The sequence below is a fragment of the Nyctibius grandis genome, chromosome 2, assembly GCF_013368605.1.
Source record: "Nyctibius grandis isolate bNycGra1 chromosome 2, bNycGra1.pri, whole genome shotgun sequence".
NCBI classification, from domain to species: domain Eukaryota; kingdom Metazoa; phylum Chordata; class Aves; order Nyctibiiformes; family Nyctibiidae; genus Nyctibius; species Nyctibius grandis.
The window spans coordinates 66,923,031-66,938,246 of record NC_090659.1 but is presented as its reverse complement, the minus strand read 5'-3'; the positions used below and the strand labels follow the sequence as shown (position 1 = coordinate 66,938,246).

Below are 15,216 nucleotides of genomic sequence, written 5' to 3'. Positions count from 1 at the left end.
TTTTTCTTTCTTCAAAGAATAATGGCATTTTTGAACATCTATACATTGAATCACTTGGTTCTCAAAGATGAATTTAGTCCTCACTGTATACAACTTTTCCATGTTTTGACAATTTATTCTTTATACCTTGTAAAAAAAGCCAGCTCCTTTAAGCTGCTTAGTTTTAGGATGATGTTTACAGTATCACTCTAAAATTCTTGCTTCCCTTTTACCTTTCCTTACCTTAAAAAACGTTCATATAAATGGCCTGAAGCAACTGAAAAAATGTTAAGAATATCACTTTTCTTTTCCTTCTCTTCTGTTGGAATTTCTTCTAAAAACCTATGAAAAAAACTCCAAATTATTATATAAAGTAAACTTTCAGCAGAAAGAAAATACTACTACATTACCATTAAGCTTACAAAGAATTACAAGTAAGAAAATACACAAAAGCAATACTCATCCTACAGTAACTGAATACACTTACATTCTACTCCCACTGCACATGCTTATGATACCAAAATCTTTTAGGAGCAACACCTCATACCTAGTCACTCAGGACAAACAATGGCACAACTGCAGTCTCCAATATTTTCAATCAAACAGAACCCAAATTTGGCAAGAACTACACGTTTTATCAAAGCAAAAAATCATATATACACGCAGCCAGAATATCTTGAGAACTGGTCAGTTTTTAAATCAGCAATTTTTCAAGCTTCATCCACGTGCATTCTCCATCAGAAGAACCAATCCATATTCTTGAGGGATGTCTGTACAGCCCCATAGGTGGCTGAGCTGAACATATACTCTAAAGTATGGACTGAACGTTATACAAAGATGGTGAGACTGGGCCAAACCACATATTTAGCCCAGTACCTTACCAACAGCAAATGACAAGGCTGAGAAGTAGTAGCCTGTCTCAGAATACTCTCGTAACATTCAGTGGTCTGTGGTGATGGGATTTCCCAAGTTTTTTTCATAATACTTGCAGAACTCTTCCTTAAATTCATCCAATTACTGTCCCTATAAGCTACCCTATATCTTTGAGGTATGTCGCCCAGAGGTTCTCCGTTTCTGCTGCTTGCTTTGAATACCAGTCTACCAGGTTTGCTTTTTAACCAGGTGTGCCTTCCAGCACACACAGCTAGGGGATGGGGGCTGCAGGCTCCCTCAGAGCACCGCTCCACAGATGTCGGAACTGCAAAGGCTGCCTTAGCCAAAATGGTTACAGTATGGCTTGATATTGTTGGATATTCACCTCAATAGTCTTTTTCTGAGGTGAGTCATTCCTCACACACTTTGATTGTGTTAGTCACTCCTATTAATTTTTCTTCTGGTTAGATCCCTTTTAAAAGTATACTTTAAAAAGTATAAAAATAAGTATCCCTCATAATCTTTAAGAACAAATGAGACAAGTCTCAGATCTCCAACATATTTAAAAGAATTCACATCACTCCACTAACAGAAAGCTGAAATCTCAGAAGGCTGCAAGGTGTGTAAATGGTGTGAATAATCTTTTGAGAAACCCACGTTCTTTTCATTCAGCAATGGTAGGAGGACATAGCACAGTTGTACCTGATCAGGACTATAGCAAAGGCAAAAGACAGGGACATCAGTGGAGCGGCACTGACTGCATGATGTGGCATCTCCAAAGAAGACAACCCCCCAACTAGCACTGAGTTCTCACAGGCTAAATAGACTGCAGTTCACAGTCCCAAGCAGTCCATCTTCTTTCTTTCTGACTTTTTGTCCCCGTTTCTTATACTTAGTGATAGCAGGACAGAAAGAATGTCAAGCTCTTTATAACGCAACCATCACCACATGTGACTACAAATTTGAGAAAAGAAAATCAGGTTTTGATGCAAAGATCTTGAAAATACTGATTATGCAAAGCTTTACAGAAGGCAGAGATCTTCCAAATTAAACAAGCTGCTCTGAAGATGTCTGGGTTAACCTGTAAGGTCACATGGGAAAAGCAGTCAATTGGACAAGGGCAGTTCAGTTATGAAAGGACTTGGGTGATGTGGTCCCATGTCAGAGCACACCTGGATTCCTGTAACAAACTGTGCTGGCAGGACATACTTTTCATTCTGGGATATCAAAGAGCAAGGATATTTGACAAGTTCTGAGATAGCAGGAAGCTGACAGACAAACAGCAGGCCTCAAATCATGCCCCTGAGCCACCACCTTGAATCAACAGGAAGAGAAAATAAATTTTATGGGTGAGGGGCTTCAACAGCCCAGCCAATCTCTGAGCCTGATGTACATTGATGAACCAACCCACTGTGAAAAAAGGCTAGACCTGGAAGATTGTGAGATCTCAGGCATTGTAACCTTCTTAGTGGAAGCTAAGATTTTGACCACTGCACATACATCCTTTGATGCAGCCAATTAGAAGTGGGAAGCTTGAAGATGATGAAAAATTCCTTCAGCTAATGTCATTCTGCAAAAGAGGCCACCTTTGTGCAGAAATGCGGGTCCACTTCCCGGGTCTGTGGCTTCAGGAAGAAATTTTTGAGAGTTGTAGTATAGTAGTCTGGAAGGCTTTCTGAATCTAGTCAATATTGTAACAGTAAAATCATCTGTGGATAAATGGTGATAAACATAAAATCAGCAACAGAGACTCAATAAAATGTCCAGGTACTTGAGATACAAGAGACCTTGTCAGGAGAGATGATAAAGCTGAAACAGAAGCCAGTCCTGGATCTACCAAGAAATGTGTGTGCTGAGGATTAATTGGGGTCAACTGTTTACTAGATAAAGTAGAACTGCTATGCCTTTTCTTTATCTTCATAGAATCATAGAATAGTTAGGGTTGGAAGGGACCTTAAAGATCATCTAGTTCCAACCCCCCTGCCACAGGCAGGGACACCTTCCACTAGACCAGGCTGCTCAAAGCCTCGTCCAACCTGGCCTTGAACACTGCCAGGGACAGGGCACCCACAATTTCCCTGGGCAACCTGTCCCAGTGTCTCACCACTCTCACAGTCAAGAATTTCTTCCTAATATCTATCTCATCTAAAACTACCCTCTTTCAGTTTAAAACCATTCCCCCTCGTCCTATCACTACATGCCCTTGTAAAAAGTCCTTCTCTAGCTTTCCGGTAGGCCCCCTTCAGGTACTGGAAGGCTGCTAGAAGGTCTCCCCAGAGCCTTCTCTTCTCCAGGCTCAAGAGCCCAAACTCTCTCAGCGTGTCTTCATAGGAGAGGTGCTCCAGCCCTCTGATTATCTTCGTGGCCCTCCTCTGGACTTGTTCCAACAGCTCCATGTCCTTCTTCTGCTGGGGGCCCCAGAGCTGGATGCAGTACTCCAGGTGGGGTCTCAGGAGAGTGGAGTAGAGGGGGAGAATCACCTCCCTCGGCCTGCTGGTCACGCTTCCTTTGATGCAGCCCAGGAGACGGTTGGCCTTCTGGGCTGCAAACGCACATTGCCGGCTCATGTTGAGCTTCTCATCAACCATCACCCCCAAGTCCTTCTCCTCAGGGCTGCTCTCAATCCATTCTCTGCCCAGCCTGTATTTGTGCTTGGGATTGCCCTGATGCACATACAGGACTTTGCACTTGGCCTTGTTGAACTTCATGCGGTTTGCACAGGACCACTTCTCAAGACTGTCAAGGTCCCTCTGGATGGCATCCCTTCCCTCTAGCACGTCAACCGCACCGCACAGCTTGGCATCGCTGGCAAAGTTGCTGTGGGCGCACTCAATCCCACTGTCCGTTTTGCCGACAAAGATGTTAAACAGCACCAGTCCCGATACTGACCCCTGAGGAACGCCACTCCTCACTGGTCTCCACTTGGAAATCAAGCTGTTGACTGCAACTCTTTGAGTGCGACCATCCAGCCAATTCCTTATCCACTGAGTGGTCAAGTGAATGTCTGTCCAATTTAGAGACAAGGATGTCGTGCGGGACAGTGTCAAACGCTTTGCACAAGTCCAGGTCAACCATGTCAGTTGCTCTTCCCTTATCCACCAATGCTGTAACCCTGTCATAGAAGGCCACCAAATTAGTCAGGCACTATTTGCCCTTAGTGAAGCCACATTGGCTGTCTTTAACAGTCAACTTCTTTGTCAGTCTTTGTGACTGATAAAAATCACAAAGATAAGACTAATAAGTCTTATCTTCTTTAATAGTCTTTCTGACTGACAACCATTGCCAAGGCTACTGAAAATGAACGAAAACCTCTTTTGAGTCTCACAGCAGTCGTTTGGGGCCAGAAAGTCTTTAGGGTACAGAGAAAATAGTGATGAAAAAGCCATTCTTCTTAAATCCCTCATACTGACATTATCCCTTTCTTACTAGCTGAATTTTAGTCCAAAGATGTTCTCCTGAACAATGGAGGAATCAGACTTTACCTCAATCGTAAATCTTGAATGCATAAAGGTACTTATGGACAAAGCTACTGCAATTTCTTTTTTCTTTGAGGGCAAAGAGATCTATGATTACTTGGATTAAGTTGTTCACACAGTCAAGTCATTAGCCCTGAACTGGTTATTTCAGAAGGCATGACCTTCAGTTCTTTGCTTTTGCAATTATACAGCCATGGCAGCTTAGCACTTGGTAGCATACTGCAGAAACAAAACCTGTGCTGGAAATCAGGCTTTCTGAGAGCAAACATGAGTGTTCCATACAAAGTGGATGGAGTCCAGTACAGAAACTATGTATTGCAAATTAAGTCCCCCCCCCGAACAGCCTTGAAGATCCAGAAGAGGAATTATCATCACCTTGAGAGAATGGATGAATTTATTGTGTTACCAGCATTCCAGATGAAAGACCCAAGCTCATTCTTCTTTGACATTAGGAAATCAAATCATTGGTAATTCTTTGGGAGTACTTTTGCCAGCACCTCAATTTTCACACTTGAGAACATTATCTTTTAGAGATGCTTCTTGTGAAAAAGCTCTCTGAAGTGGTACAAGGAAAGAATGTTCAGAGAGCAACCAGGCCACTGTTTCTAAAATATGTTGGTCAAAGGTCATCTGACCAACAATTAACATGTCTTGGGAACTGATACAACACCCCATGTTCTGATCCACAGCACAGATATACTAGTCTATTAAAAAAAGCCCTACAATTATTTTTCTAAGCAAAGATGAAACATTTTTTTTGCCTTTATCACATTCTCAAAAATGATATAACAATTTCATAGGAATTTGTATCTTATTAATAAAAACTAAATTCAAATTGAAAAAAAATCAGCCTGAACCACACACCATCCACAGACAACATAATTATAAGCGTCATTATGAGCAACTGAAAACAAAGTTTTGCAATGGTATACAGCAAATTACAAATACAATGTTATTAGCCCCAAATGTAAAGCTTGAGACATTTATTACAATTATTTATAGAACTCAAACTTTAAAGTAAAAGGTATTTTATTGACAAATACAAAAACACTTCTTGAGCTTTCATAAATTATGTCTAGCAGCAGATAAGCAACATCATAGCCTGCTTTTTGATGTTTAGTTTGATACATCTGCGTACCACATTACTGGCTCAGATTTTCACATTGAGGTTGATTCACTGCCACAACAAAGTAAAAATAATGCCAGTGGAGAAAATGAACAGGAACTAGAAATGCAAACGAGAGATTAAAAAGGAAAGAAATAATGAGATGTACAAGACATTATGGCTTGTCTTTTCCCCCCTTTTATTTATATTATAAATCCCTTTGAGAGTCTTTTTACATATTTGTATCACTATCAAGTAAGAAACACTTGCTACAAGCAATAATAAACATGTCCTGGCACGGTTAAAGTATAAGCAAATTATGCATTACCTTGTAACTGATTCCCTATTTCCTTTTTTTTCTTTTGTTCCATCAGTAAGGAGATCTTCATTCATTTTATCAGGCTTTTTCTGTACCTAGTCATTAAAATAAAAGTATTTGGGTAATTTGGGAAATTAGTTGATAATAATCACTACTTCAATTGTGATATCTAACTATGGTGTACTTACTGGCTAGAGTTGGACCAACATCTTACCAATTTTTGTTTCAGTAAAATACTTACTGAACTGCATTAAACTGAACAGTAAAAATGTCATTTCATACTTTTAAACTATGTACAGAACTTACTGTAATAAGAAGAAAAGTAATCAATTATGAAAAATTAAATGGTGATTAATAAATCAAACAGCATGTTCAAGCCCTCTGTACTTTTTGCAAACAGTAACTAAAAGCGTGGGGAATCGTACCTCATTTTCTTCCCTCATGAATTTGTGATCCAGCCATTAGGTGGCGGAAGAAGGGTAGCAGGGTGTTGCACCACACATGGAACTTACCAGAAGGGAAACTCTGATTCTCATAAGCCCTTCACAAGGAGAAAGCGACAAATCTGTTGCTGAAACATAAGCTCTCCCATCCAACTTCAGCAATTTCTGCTGTCTTACCCAGATACTTAATAAACGCTCCAAATTAATTTTGTTTGCTGACCTTAATTTCCTTGATAAAAAGAAATCTGATTGGTTTTGAAACCCAAAGAGCTTCTAAAACACTAAATGTTTGAACACATTCAATTCTAACCATATTAATTTCACATATTTATATTGTCAAGCTAACGCTTACAGACTTCTGTTCACGCTAAATCATGCGTCTTTTTAGCTAATGCTTCTGAAGCCACATGATAGGTATCGCTGAAGTGATTCTACAGTTCAACTGAATGATAGAGCTTACATATTCTAGATATAAGCTTAATATGTACTACCTTTTACATGGAATAATTTTCCTATTTTGATCCAAATGTCAACCTTTTACCCTTTCTCTGTGGTTTAAAGGCAGCCTCATCACACTCCAGAGTGTTACACATTTTCTCCACGTTCTGGAAACTTTCAGTTACAGGACTGGGGAAGACACTCACATATGTGGTTTTAAAAATTCCTTTTCTACTTATGTTTACATCATTCTCTCTCCTTCTCAATGTCTAAAATTAGGATACAGTGTACCAAGGACGCCTACACAAAATGTTATTTAAAAAACAGTGGAAAACATATACTACTATACATTTAATTTCTCCTTAATATAACTAGTGTTTCATTATCTGTTTTTGATAAATCTTTAAGAATGAAAGTAACATCATTTCATTTACACAAATTTGGTAGCTTAGGGTAGAATTCAACACACCTAATTTTAACTTCCACTCTGGTATCTGGACTTCATGTCAAATCCCTCCCCAGTGACAGGAGAGAACTGGATGTCTCAAGAGCTGGTCATCCCCTTGGTTTAAATACCTATGTGACCTGGGGTGTGTAGTCCTTTGGACTGTCCTTCTAATTCTACTAAGCAGAGAGGGAGTTTAAGGCACCTAGACTACACTCTTAGACACCTTAAGCTAGATGAGAGGAATCCTATCTATGTTACACACACAGAGGTATTATTTTAACAGCTGTTTAACCATTTCCCATTAAATTAGTATAACCTGATTGGATCAAATTAACTGTATTAATTTGCACACCATTCTCTATTTAATTATAGAAAATCTAAATTATATACTTCAGTATATATCTTCCAATTAAATATAGCCTAAGACATTAGTCATATTTCATATAAGGAAATACTGCAGACAAAAAAGGTATCTCTTTACATACTTGGACTTTGATAATTTTGCTTCTGAAGTTGTTTAATACCACAATAACATCTGTCAGGTCAGCTACAGAATCTGTTCCTTCGTGGCTGTGAGGAGAAAAAAACCCATGCAAATGTACTGGCGCATTAAAACATACATTATTACTTGTGTTTAATTAGAGTATAAGGTTTAGGATTGCTGATGTTTATAGAAACAAAATTTCTTCACTTGCATCTAATTATATCTTAACTTCAGAAACTTTTTGAGTTTTATTCATCACTAGACATTGTCCACAGTGGTAGCCATCCCTTTTTAATTCAGATTTTCACAGGAAATTTTATCAACCCATGAAAAATGCAGCAACCTAGAGCTGAATACGTTATTATGTATTATACAGGTACATATTACATTCAAATATTAAGCTACATTTTATTTTTCAAATACGGAAAACATCTTAGAAATTGCTGTGTGATGGCATTAAATGGACTTTTAAAATAAATCTGCCTTAAAAAGTCTAGGGAAAGCTTCATTACAGTGCTGAGATAGTAAAGACTGGCTTTCAACTGGTTTGCTTTGGTAACTCTACCCCGAAAGACACGACTATGCGAGGCATCACATGAACATTTGCACTACTGAACATCAGTTTAAAGCCATTCAGGCACCTCAAAACTGTACTGCAGCCCACTGAGTAACAAGTACAAAAAACGTTGCTGTCACTCTGTGATACAGTGTAATAACATAATTCTCAAATTTTATAGCTTTTATACCTCAATAGCCCATATATTTTTCCTTCAGTCCTTCCTGTCTTTTAACAGCATTACGTGGCTTCCTCTTGCTAAGGCTACACATACAAAAAATTGGTTTAAGAAAATAATCTGCTATCCCTTAGAGGCTTGATTTTTTTTTTTTGCCTAGAAAACAAAAATATTTAAATCTTGTTTCAATCTGTTTCATACTACTGATCGAAAAATGATGGCATTTTATATAGTTAGCTGAATTTTCTATTTCTGAATCGTGCCTACAATTACTAAGTTTAATAGAGATGACAGATTCTTGCAAAAAACAATGATGTTCAGGGTTATCTTGACGTTCCTACTTTCTGATTTAGTTTCATTTTCACACTTTTAAAATATTGCATATATGAACACTCGGCCAAGAACTGGCTTTTTATCACAGGGATGTACAGTACTCAACATAAAAGGGCACAGATCTCATTTTTAAATAAAGCGTGTCATTAAAAAGCTCTAAAACAGTAAAACTAGAGCCAAACACAAACTGCTGATAGCAGAAATGGCAGCAGCTGGCACAGTGTTCCCATTTTTGCCCTCAGTTTTTACACAATCAAAATCTTCTCTGTTATTCACTCAGTTACCTCCATATCTCTATGTTACGAATTCTGTAGCTAGCTCTGCAGCTCTGCTGAAGAAGATGATTTTCCAAAGTCTTTACAATGTTCTCAAAAGTGTCTGGTTTGGCTGTAATTTTAATAACATTGTCTCTCTAAATCTCTTCCATAGATCCCTCACTGTCAGCTCCATCTTTTCTGAGTGCCAATTGTTTTACTCTGCCCAGCACTCAGTGTGACGATTTTCTGCCCCAGTATGAACAACGTATTGAAAATAGTGATAAGTCACCATTAGTTACCTTGGACACTTAACGCTGGTCTCAAGATCCAATTTATCTGTTTCTCCATTCACATCTTTGTATACTTCCTACTATTACACTATGGTAGCTTCTTTTCCTGACAGAGTATTTCATTTCAATTCCCAGTCACCCAGCTACATGCTGAATGGCTACTTACAGACGAGGATATTAACTTGCTTTTAGGTAGGTTTCTCTCTGAAAGAAAACTGAGTCCATCATACTGTTCTCTAATTTTAAATCAGTGTGCTGAATCTTACACCAGACCTCTCATCCTTTCTCTGTCTCTGTGCATATGATACTCAGCATGTTGTAATATTATTCTTGTAACAGATGCACATTTCAAATGAGCGATCATGTGAATAAGGTTTCGAATATGACCTGGGGTTTGGAAGAACTGGGATCATGATTTATAAACTCCCTGAACAAAACCAATAAGGATTTTGTGTTTTGTCCAAAAGGTACTGAACTTAGTTTGTAAATTCACTGAAAGCAGGCACAACTTCCTTTTTAAAACCAAGCCAAATGTCTTGCATACTGACAGCACTATTAAATATTTAACAATAACTACTTTATTGTTATATAATTGTTGTGCAAACCAAACATGCCTAGCAGACTATTTATGCCACAGCTTTAAAGTGTTTCAAAACACCTACATACTTTTAATATAAATACAAATAAATATCAATACAATATAAATTATAGTTTTCCATATGGAGAACAAAAGCATTCAAGTTCAACAAACGGAGACCCTTTAAAATCTCAAAACAGAAACAAACAAAAAAACTTGCCCAAATTATAAAAGATACAACTTTCAGTCAAGCAGTCTGCATACAATCAAAATATAATAAATTATACCTACCTGCATTTTTAAAAAATGAAATATTCAGCAGGAGCTTATATATGTATCTTTAGATACAAACTATTTTCTGCAGAGTCTTATCTTGCAATACCTACCTGTTCACCTACCAACATCACAGAATCAAAGTTCCAATAATAAGCAGTGCTCAGACTGTTGCTGAGTATACCAATTTTCATCTACTTAATATTAATAGAAATTTATTAATAACAAACTGATTTACAAGTGTGACTGCTTCAAAATAATGATCCTTGTTAAGAGCAGTGTTCGGGGAAAAAATAAGTTTATCTCAAAAGCTGTGTATTTACATAAAGCAAAAATAAATTACTTGCATGTGTATTAGATGCTACTATGAGAGAAGCAAATAGGCATTGAGGTGTAGAATACACCGTATCTTCAAAATCCTCTATTTCTCCCAAAACTCCTACTGTAATGTACGGGCCTGTGCCTCAAAGAAAACAGGTCATCTCACAGTTCAACAGGAGAGAATATGACTAGTATACGAGGATGGAGAATATACGGAAATACCTCTTGGCAAAATTCCATCCTGTCAAATAGTTGCTTGAGTTCCGATAGCAATTTGATACTATTAATACTGACACCAGTAAAAGTAGCACCAAAGGTCCCGGTACACCCTCCTAAACATACTTTTTAGCTGTTGTACTCTAAGCCTACAGCTTGTAATAATAAAATTAGATGCTATTGTTTAGATTCCTTATCAAGTATTAATTTTACATAACTTAGTTAAACTCAATTAAGCTCATTTATATTATTTCTTAGGGAAAATCAGTAATCTTAGAATCATAGAACCGTTTTGGTTGGAAAAGACCTTTAAAATCACCAAGTCCAACCGTTAACCTAGCACTGCCAAGTCCACCACTAAACCATGTCCCTAAGCACCACATCTACTCGTCTTTTAAATACCTCCAGGGATGGTGACTCCACCACTTCCCTGGGCAGCCTGTTCAACTGCTTGACAACCCTTTCAGTGAAGAAATTTTTCCTGATATCCAATCTAAACCTGCCCTGGCACAACTTGAGGCCATTTCCTCTCATCCTATCGCTTGTTACCTGGGAGAAGAGACCAACACCCACCTCACTACAACCTCCTTTCAGGTAGTTGTAGACAGCAATAAGGTCTCCCCTCAGCCTCCTTTTCTGCACACTAAACAACCCCAGTTCCCTCAGCCGCTCCTCATAAGACTTGTGCTGTAGACCCTTTACCAGCTTCATTGCCCTTCTCTGGACTCACTCCAGCACCTCAATGTCTTTCTTGTAGTGAGGGGCCCAAAACTGAACACAATACTCAAGGTGCAGCCTCACCAGTGCCGAGTACAGGGGGATGATCACTTCCCTAATCCTGCTGGCCACACTATTTCTGATACAAGCCAGAATGCTGTTGGCCTTCTTGGCCACCTGGGCACACTGCTGGCTCACATTCAGTCGGCTATCAATCAATACCCCCAGGTCCTTTTCTGCTGGGCAGCTTTCCTGCCACTCTTCCCCAAGCCTGTAGCATCTTATAAAACAGTGGATGATTTAAGTTTCCTTTGATCCAGCCTAGAATGTAGAGTGGTTTTCTTCCATTTTCTTTCATTTTTTAATTGACCTACAGCTCATTACATTATTTTTGTAACCATGATATCTTTCATAAACCACTTTATATGATACAGCTACATTTGGTGGAGATTAAGTGAACTTCTTAGGACAAAGACTATGTTTTTCTGCTTTTTGAAAAGATCGTAAGTGGTTTCTGGAAAAAAATAAATTAAAAATTTCAAACAAATAGAATGAACCTAATATCCCATTAACATTTCTTCCTGTAACACTGAAATTGATGCATTAACTAGACATTCAAAACAGCAAAGATGTTAATCAGTTTTTTCATTTTTTAATAGTAGCTGATGACTAAACATCATATGGAACTATGTGTTCCTGAACTCCAAGTAATAATAAATATTTTATGAGAAAGAGACTTGTTTCAGCCCATGGCGGGGGAGGGAGAGAGAGAGGGGGGAGGAAAAAAAGAACCAAAGCTGAAATAAAATAAAATTATACTGGTCTTCTAGAAAGGATTGAATCCAAAGCTTCAAGAGGAAGCTCTCATATGCTACGGATTATGCTGCTACATAAAACATGAGAAAAAGGTTCTCTCAAGAAACAGTTGGAATGATGGCTAGTATATGTTCCTCTTATGAAAACATGGAAATTACAGATCTATAAGCCATATAGGTGGCAACTAAATGCCAGTTACTGGAGTACAACGTGGCTTCTTTCCATGTACAGGGGTTTCTCCCAAGAGAGGGAAATGTGGTATAGTCAACATGCAGCCAGGGTATAGAATTGAAGGGTTCTTCTGTATCCTAAGGTGAAGCTGTAGCCACAGTGATTCTTAGATAACTTAAACGACTAAGAAACACTCAGAATTAATTGAAGAAAAAAGCCTAGAACTGAAATGAATATAATGCTCCTGTTAAAAAAAGATGCCACCCATCAATAACACTGCATTCAGAGGCATCCTAAGGGCTGAAAATATTATGAGAGGGAAATTCATGGCACTTCCTCCAGCTGATCAAGACGCTGCTGGAGAGCTAGCAACGCTCCATTGGACATATTCTTGGAATTACGTTAAGTATGTTGGGAATGCCAAAATATTAATCAACAAAACCATGAGTGACATTTCCACAGAATTTGGTACAAGCAGTTGCATTATAATGCTAACCATGCATGGAACTGACAGGGCAAGTGTCTGGTAGCTGTGTAGCTGTATAGTAAGAGACTTTGCTACATCAAGTCTAGCTGAGCAGCTTAGGCTTATTATTCATTAACATATCCAAATGCCTTCAAGAACACATGGAGCAACCAAACAACAACTTACACTATGAGGAAATAAGGTATCTCTTATAAACTTGAAATCATAATTTGCTTCTTGTTCTATTTTGTCATGTTCTTTTTGCTCATTTTCCTTCAGTACTGTCAGATCTCTTCAAAATATGTTGCACTTTCAGATTCATTTATAAGAATCTTTCCAAAAGATGGATTAATACTTACAAAAAAACCTGATAAATCTCTTCGGATCTTCCTTTACGCAATCTCAGTGTCCAAGCACCTGGATTTGCTTTCAGCTGAAAGTACCCCTATGAAAAAAAAACGAAATACAGGCAGTTGTTCTGTCAGCATTTCAGAATCAACCATGTACATATACAAAAATTAATTATCCAACTTTTGGTACTGCAGCCAAGGTTAGCAACCATTACCTACTCTCATACTAGCCCTGAAAGTAATATGGCAGTGATGCAACTATCACCTTTCCTGTATGTCCATATTAATGTCTTTCAGTGCTCCATTTGTTTCTAGCTGAATTTGAGTTGTATACAAAATCTCCTCCTAGAACAGCAAGCAACTGAGCAGTAGAGAAATAAATTATTAAAATGACCCTAAACTGAAAAGCTTCTTTGAAACTTAAATTTTTTGTCTGGAACAACTTTCCAAGTCAACCCAGCTCCTTCCCAATTTAGGAACACTGCATACAGCTATCACTACGTGAAAGTCAGACGAAGCAAGCTTTGGAACATGAAGAATCATTAAAAGTTTCATCATGTTGAACATCATCTACTCTTGAGACCATATTCAGTACTTGTGCAAAAATCAAAGATTCACAGTTTATTAAGCATTTTATTCCTTGTGAGACAGTATTTGCAGAGAACAGAGAACAGCAGAGAGGTAACAGATCTTATTCATCAAAATCCTTCCCTATCAAATTATCTTAGCCAATAGAAAATAAATCTTTCACTTCAGAAATCACAAGATCTTCTGCTCTACAGACTGCTAAAACTAAAAAATAATTACTTCGGATAACCAGAGGAATTCTCAGGTGTGGATTTGTCCCACAGAGGCTTTACGCACTTAACTGAAGCATCTAAAATAGGAGCCTTCTTTTGCCTGGAACATTGTGTAACAAAAATGGTTATTTTAATCAGAATGTGATTCATACTTTACATTTGTCAGTGGAATCTCCATCTGAATATAACTACCTCCTACTATCTACTTAAAGCAATTAGGCTCCCAGTTTAGGCACTTCAGATAAGAGTCTAAAATTAGGCTATATCCAAACCTATACTGGATCAGAAGAGGAGCGGGGGAAAGCTCAGCGAATTAGAGATGCACATCTTTTGTAGAAGGTAACAACTCCAGGATGCTCCTGTTACTTTTAGCATTACTAAGCTTGCAACACAGAGAAATGGATTTAAAGAACAAGAAGCTCATAAAGAATTCTCATGAAGAGCATGCAATTGTAATGACTATTTCTGTACTTAATACTTACCAGGTTGGCCATCACAATAGTATCAACCATAACAGGATTATTCTTTGTGCCCAGAGTGAACTGTAACCCTCGAGGAGGTTGTCCAGTTGTCACATCAAAGCAATGTCCTTCAAGCAATATATATTCTAGTTCATATTCTGCTGTAACCATCCCTTTCATCTGTGGAAGGAACATTTCATCAATAAATTACATCATTTAACTATGCGGGAAAAGCAACATATTACAACATGTTGTGTAGGATTTACCTCAACTAAATTCAAATTTCAAAAAAAAGAGAAAGGCCCTTCCAGAAGGAACTTCACTGAATTTTGAAATAGGTATCCAAGATAAAGAGGATGAATCACTGATTTGGGAGAACTTCTCTCCATTGACTGTTGAGGAAGCTGAGGCATCTCAGCTTTAGTAAGGTAAATCCCAACCTTTATTTTCACAATACACCTTCCAAATACACAGCTTTGGTCAATCAAACACCCTCAATATTTTGCATAAGCTTAGTGACTGAAATAAATCTAGTGACTTTGAAGCTGAGTGATTAAAAATATGTCCTGGTTTCAGCTGGGATCGAGTTAATTTTCTTCCTAGTAGCTGGTAGTGTGTTGTGTTCTGGATTTAGTATGAGAATAATGTTGATAACACACTGACGTTTTAGTTGTTCCTAAGTAGTGCTTATCCAAAGTCAAGGACTCTTCAGCTCTCCATGCTCTGCCAGCAAGGAGGTGCACAAGAAACTGGGAGGGAGCACAGCCAGGACAGCTGACCCAAACTACCCAAAGGGATATTCCAGACCATATGACATCATGCTCAGTATATAAACTGGGGGGAGTTGGCTGGGGGATCAATTGCTACTC

The 15,216-nt window shown here is 38.2% G+C and overlaps 1 protein-coding gene across 3 annotated transcripts in view; it reads right to left on the bottom strand.

The window, feature by feature from the left end:
- UGGT2 (UDP-glucose glycoprotein glucosyltransferase 2) overlaps positions 1 to 15,216 on the bottom strand; it is a 99,414-nt gene that overhangs the window by 12,347 nt on the left and 71,851 nt on the right. For all 3 annotated transcript variants that reach the window (XM_068420445.1, XM_068420455.1, XM_068420463.1), the window contains exons 28-32: positions 14,369 to 14,527; positions 13,096 to 13,181; positions 7,567 to 7,651; positions 5,762 to 5,847; positions 223 to 321 (exon numbers count right to left, since the gene is read on the bottom strand). In XM_068420445.1, the coding sequence (XP_068276546.1) occupies positions 223 to 321; positions 5,762 to 5,847; positions 7,567 to 7,651; positions 13,096 to 13,181; positions 14,369 to 14,527 (515 nt within the window). The remainder of the gene's footprint in view (positions 1 to 222; positions 322 to 5,761; positions 5,848 to 7,566; positions 7,652 to 13,095; positions 13,182 to 14,368; positions 14,528 to 15,216) is intronic.